General features: G+C 34.2%; 1 protein-coding gene across 1 annotated transcript in view; it reads left to right on the forward strand.

The window, feature by feature from the left end:
* The first annotated feature begins 3,806 nt into the window (after positions 1–3,806).
* Positions 3,807–6,362, forward strand: part of LOC109219867 (serine/threonine-protein phosphatase PP1-like) — a 4,947-nt gene continuing 2,391 nt past the window's right edge. The window contains exon 1 of the mRNA XM_019384333.1: positions 3,807–4,271. Within this exon, the coding sequence (XP_019239878.1) occupies positions 4,097–4,271 (175 nt within the window). The 5' untranslated portion in view covers positions 3,807–4,096. The remainder of the gene's footprint in view (positions 4,272–6,362) is intronic.

Below are 6,362 nucleotides of genomic sequence, written 5' to 3' on the forward strand. Positions count from 1 at the left end.
TATAGATGAGAGGCGACGGTTCGGCGATGCTAGTGGCCGATCATTACTAGCGTGCATTTAATATTTTGGGGAAGCAAACCGACGGGACGTTCCAGTCACTTCGAGCGCCTACGTCACAAGAATGACATCATCATAAGAGATTCCGAAGAATCGAGGTTCAAATCGTTTCTTATAATTTTACTCTAAGAAACGCAGGGACTATCTGTATACGGTCGAAATCAGGTATGCCCGATTTCCCGGGCTCGAGGGATCGCTTTAAGCCCAAGTTCAGGAAAGGACGAGTTCGAGCTCGATGGACCAGACTCGAGCTTGAAGACAGAGTGCAGTGCCCGAAGGTTGAAGTATGATGGATACCGAAGCCGAGTATGCTCGAACCCGAAATAATGTCATTCTGGATTCGTAACAGAATGAGCGAGATTCCTGCCACGTCCCCAAAATCATGGCGCAAATCCCGAAATAGAATTGTACAAATCCGTACTAGGCGGTTAGACAGTTGTCCCATAAGATTCCTTACTGTAAATAGGAATGTACCTTATTTAGGGCTCCCCTATTATATATGGGGACCCCAATCATTTGTAAGGATCATCCAATCATTGGCAATGAATATACTATCTTATTTTTCTGGCTCATTGTTCATCAGACTTGTCTTTTCTCTTTATTGTTCTTACTTTACTGTTCTTGGTTCATCTCGAGGTCACTAAGCTCGAGGCTGATACTGTTTGGTATCGCTGGTTTGATTCATTCATTTCTTTCATCTATACTTTATACTTCTTGATTATTAATTGGTATTGAACTAAATCACATATCTTTAAAACCACAAATCAAATTTAATTGTTACTCGTATTTTCGAGGTAAACAATGTGCACAAATTGCACTTAGGATGTGGTACTGCATGACAAAGAATTGTATATGCTTTAAGCGATTAGATGCATATAAGTCATATAATTGACTTTAATTAGATGCATATCAAGTTTTCATGTCATGCTAGACAAATAAGATATCGAAAACTGATTGCACATACCATTGACTTTATACTTTCAAGTATTTGAACTACATGTTCAAAACTACATGTCTTTCATATGAAACCAATTATATTCGAAATTGTTTATCCAGACTTAAGATCCTCATATATATTTAGTGCTATCATAGATGTCGTCGACGAACATTTTATATCGGTTCCAACCTCCTTATTTTTCATAAAGATATAACATAGAGATCTCTTCATTCATATTTTCAGGTACTTGAACCTCTCCTGAGATTTTATGAAGTGTTATGTCATGTGATCTTCTAGATCACTTGCCTCCTTATTGTGATCATTTTGATCATTTGCTCATCTTCTTTATCAAGAAGTTTATTTGAAATCAATTTGACTATACACCTCAAGCGTACCACAGACTTTGTCCTTCTAGGACTTATTCTAATAGGAGCATTTACATTGAGAATATAGTTACTTTCTTTGGGTCAGTAAATGCGTCTGGCGTGCTTTGCAATATATTACAAGTGATTTATCTTTTTATGAACTTCATTCATATTATTTTATTCGAGGATCTAAATGTACAAATGATAATTCATTCCACGTAAATTTTTCTCAAATGTTTATCATATCTCCCCTTCATATTAGAAAAACTAACTTCTTTCCTCAACTTTGAGAACCCATCTTTGTGCGTTATGGAGTTAATCAAAATATACACCGCACATCAATAATAATAAGATGGAATATTTGGTTCTTAACTCTGAACCGCTTGTGAGGGGAGAAAATAATATATTTAGGTATATAACGTATATCAAACTAATATAGATAACTTTGTTCTCATAAGCAATTGTTTAGTTATTAGGTGGAGGCACTCAATAAATCATTTTGCTAAACCAACTGTGATGTAAACCAACTTATCAAGATGAACTATCTTGAGTAAAAAATCTAGAAATTATGCTCTAAATCAAATTATTGAGCAAGTTACCTCGCAAACACCATGTTGCGGGTTAATTATAATCGCACATGTAATCATCTCATAGATGCATCTTATGTGGTATACATGGCAAGTGAATGGACCCATATTCACCTTTGATATTTCTAGTATGGGATTCAATTCCAATTTTAATTGGTCTATTAATTAATGAGAACAACATTAGAGAATTCGTACAAAATTTTCTAGTTCTTTAATATTTACCCATGTGAATTCTCTTTTATTTTTGCACATCATACTTAAATTAACATGGCTAAACCAATTATGCCAACTGAATAAATTATCAATATTGATAAAATTCAGGTTTACACCATGACATGTGCAATTATCAATAAACTCCAAGTTTATTATGATATGGGTTTTTATATTAATAAACATCTACTTTATTGTGGTATTATTTTATTTATGTAGTACAAACTGGAGAATAAAGCGGGTAACTTTTCACATACATATTACCCTGCTACAAGATGTAGTAATAGAAGATATTATAGTCTCAATATAACCAACCGCTTTCGCGAATACTTTAGAAACTCAATTAAGTTTCTTTGAGACTTACTACGACACAATAAATTGACATGATAATCAATTGTATTCCTCCAAAATAGTAATAATTGGCTCTTCCAGTGCTCTCAATTAGTTTGGTACTACCACATATTCATCAACATCCATATGGTGAATATCTCTTTTAAAGAGAAAGTTATACAATTATGGTCATGATCAAAATTATATGCAAGATGTGTTTCTTGCATTACTGTTATCCTTTAAAAATCACATTACCAAAATATTTTGGCGTACAATAGGTACGTATCCAGTGACCATTTATGCCATAATAATGATATTATTTTCTTATATCATCTCAAACCTTATTCTAGAGGTGAGTGTGGTATATTCACTACCACTAGCACGTTCATATTCTTCCAAGAATGAATATGTATTCATAAATCACATGTTGTCACATTCAAATCATGAATGGACCATAATCATCTCTTCGTGCTTTTCAAAATCTCATGTCAAATTGATGATAAATATTACTTTCACAAAGTGAAGGATTATTTTGAGAATCCTTATTGTTCACATTACCACAATGAGGACGATTATAATTTCGTCTATTACCACGTCCACATCTATTATTACCTTCACGGTAATAATTTTGTCTTCTTTCAGACTTATCACATATTGCTATCACATTCTCTTAAGTGAATGAGAATGAAGCAAATTCAATGGGACGGGTTCCACTTCTTATGCTCATAATCATACATGAATTTGATCATGGCAAGACATAGAAATTTTACCACTTCGGGTGGTTATAATTTTTTACAAACTCCACTAGAGTTATAATCAAAATTTATTATCTTTGCTTGTATTTAAAACAAATTATAGAATGTCAAGAATTTAAAAGAGAAAAATAAAGTAAAATACTTACCTTAAATCCAGAATTTAATCATGAAGGAAATTCATGGAAAATTGACAATCATTATGCTCAATCCCAAAGCAACTCAATTAGTTAGAGTCTCGTGTTGATAACGTGTTATAAAAAAATAAAAAAAGAATATTGCAAAGAAAGAGAGAGAATTCTTATTGCTTTGAGATGAATTACAATGGAATAGTACTCTATTTATAGGGAAAGAGTGACTTAGACCCCAAGTAAAATCCCTAAAATTTCTCTACAATATAGACATTCACCTTAAATAAAACTCTATTTTATAACATTAATAGTTTTAATAATTATTTGAAATAATAAAACGTATTATTTATTTACTAATGATTAACGTTATATGAAAAATATCATGTTTTAATATGTTTAATACATAGACCGCGTGGGAACAAAATTATTTTGCCCTACCCTAATGACACATTCGTGGGTCGCTCTCTTCACTTTAGGCATCAACTCTTCTCTCTTTTCTCGCCTTCACAGATAGACACGAATGTTTCCCACACAATAAAAGCCATTTTCAAAATCTCTCTCAAAAACAGCTCAAACTTAAAAAAGCTCTTGCTCTCCGCTAATCCACTTGTCCACTACACTTTATTCTCTTCTACTTGTTATTATTCTTGTTTATCAATCTTGACATATATTTGAAGTTTATTATTCCCTTCTGTTATATGCAAAGTTTAGAAGGAAAGCAAGAAATATGGATTCTTTAGCACTTGATGACATAATCAATCGGTTGCTTGAAGTTCGGAGTAGGCCTGGTAAACAAGTCCAACTTTCTGAGGCAGAAATCAGACAGCTTTGTCTCAAGTCCAAAGAAATTTTGTTGCAGCAGCCCAATCTTCTTGAGCTCGACGCACCCATCAAGATCTGCGGTAAGGATTTCTCCAATTTGATTGTTACTATTTTTAATTTGAGTGGAAATGGAGTTCCTTGTAGTGGGTTTTAAGTTGATGCTGCAATTGTTTGATAGTATAATATTTGGTTGTTGACTGGAAATGGCTTTGAGCGGTTATTGAGTTGCAGTGGATATGTCTTATTTTGGCTTCGTTAGGGTTACGTTTGTTACTTTAATTAATGCTAGGGAACAAGTCGTTTTGTAATTGCAAGTTGAATTTTTCCTTTAGGGTGTGTTTGGTGCAACTGGAAACTTCTTTGTGATGAAATCATTCTCTAGTCTTTGGTTACAGAAATTGTTTTCCACCTAAAGGGGGCAGTCGTTTTTCTTCAGAAATGTCACATCTCTCACAGAAACATTATTTTCAATCTTTAACACTATTTTTTAAAAACCAGTGCTTCGTCACTTAAAGCAATGAACTGATGTGAAGCAAGGTTATGCTTCATAGATGAAGGAAAAACTGAAAAAGAAACCTGTAACTTCTGAAATAGAATTCAGAGGGTAAGCTGATATAATTAGTTATCTTAGCTAGCGCTCTTTCAGGTACTAGATTTCTCCTAAGGTTTCTCGTCAAGTTTTAAGAAATGAAACTTACACTGCCATTCAGGTCAAATAATTTGTGGCTTCACTTTTTGCGACACATAATCTTATAAAGATAAGAGAATCTTGGTTCTGGTCAATATCGTCTTAGCTTTATTTTCCTTTATTTTCTATTCCAAATTTCTTTCTTTTTCAGCCATTTGATATTCCTCATTTTCCAGTATGAGTCCTAAACTAATCAAATTGCCTATATAAATTGCCATAGTGCCAGAGTACAGTTTCAATGGAGTCACTTGGTCAACATGAAAATTGCTGTGGATCATGGGTGACTGTGTTGTCTAAACCTATGTTGCGAGGACTTCCCAAAATGCAGCCGCACCCATCAATGTGACATTTTTCCGAGAGTCCGAGCAATATAGGTCTAAACACCCATGTGACATTATATATCTATACTCTTATGAGTTCGTTTCCAACTAAACTTGCATGTTTAGATTATTCTGTCAAGGCATGTGCTAGAAGTATCTCTAGGTTTGCTTACTCTCTTTTCTCTTCAATGTTTGGGAGCTGTACCTACACTAATGACTAATAAGCTTTTAGTTTTGTCTCCTTGTTAAAGTTGCAAGTAACAATGTTAAGAAATGAAACTAAATCTGGATTAAAAGCAACTTAATTCTTTAGGTAATTTCCTTTCCTTGTACTTTCTCATTCAACTTGATTTATCCAACTGATTGTTTTGTTTACCTAATACAAAGCTAGAAGAATAAAGTGACCCTTTTCTGAGTTTTGATGCACCTACCTTGATCAATTAAGCAAGTACCATGCCCGGTCTATAGGTCAGTGGTAGCATCCATTTGGTTACCTTACTGTGTGTTTAAACCCCAAAAGTTCTCTAATCACAGTCCTGTGTGTTTTCAAAGGCACCTCTTTAGGGGAGGGATAGGAACAATGAGGTTACGCTGCTGGAGAAATCTACTGAAGTGCAGTCTCTCTGCAGCGTTCACGTCATGATATTTTAGGAAGTGTTGTACAACAAGCAAATGGTATCTGTCGGTTTGGAAAAATGGGGGTTGGTGATAGTTAAAAATACATCATCTATTTACACTTTCACTTATTTAGGTGAACCATTGAGTCTAAGCTGGTTTGGGTGGGTAATGATGTATGCTCTAGTATTATTATGTTAGTAGTACCCACAGAGTAAGTTAATAACTTCTGTGGAGGTTAAAGTTCACAATTAACAAATTCTGTTTTAATTGCATTTAGATTTGTGAGATTCAACTGAAGAGGTGTAGCTTTAATGTTCGTTGGATAATTGGTCCTGCTGGGAACAATTTAGCAAATATTGTCAATCAATTTCTAATATCACCAAGATACCGGTAATGACGCGATTCAGTTAGATCAATCAGTGAGGTCATCGTTATTTTTCCTCTGACTGAAAGAACTTTGCTTAAAGGGCTAAGCCTGCTGTTATATTCTGTATTCTGTGCTTCAAGTTGTGCATGCATCCTGACCACTTAGTCATCCCCCCCCC

The sequence above is a fragment of the Nicotiana attenuata genome, unplaced genomic scaffold (genome assembly GCF_001879085.1).
Source record: "Nicotiana attenuata strain UT unplaced genomic scaffold, NIATTr2, whole genome shotgun sequence".
NCBI lineage: Eukaryota > Viridiplantae > Streptophyta > Magnoliopsida > Solanales > Solanaceae > Nicotiana > Nicotiana attenuata.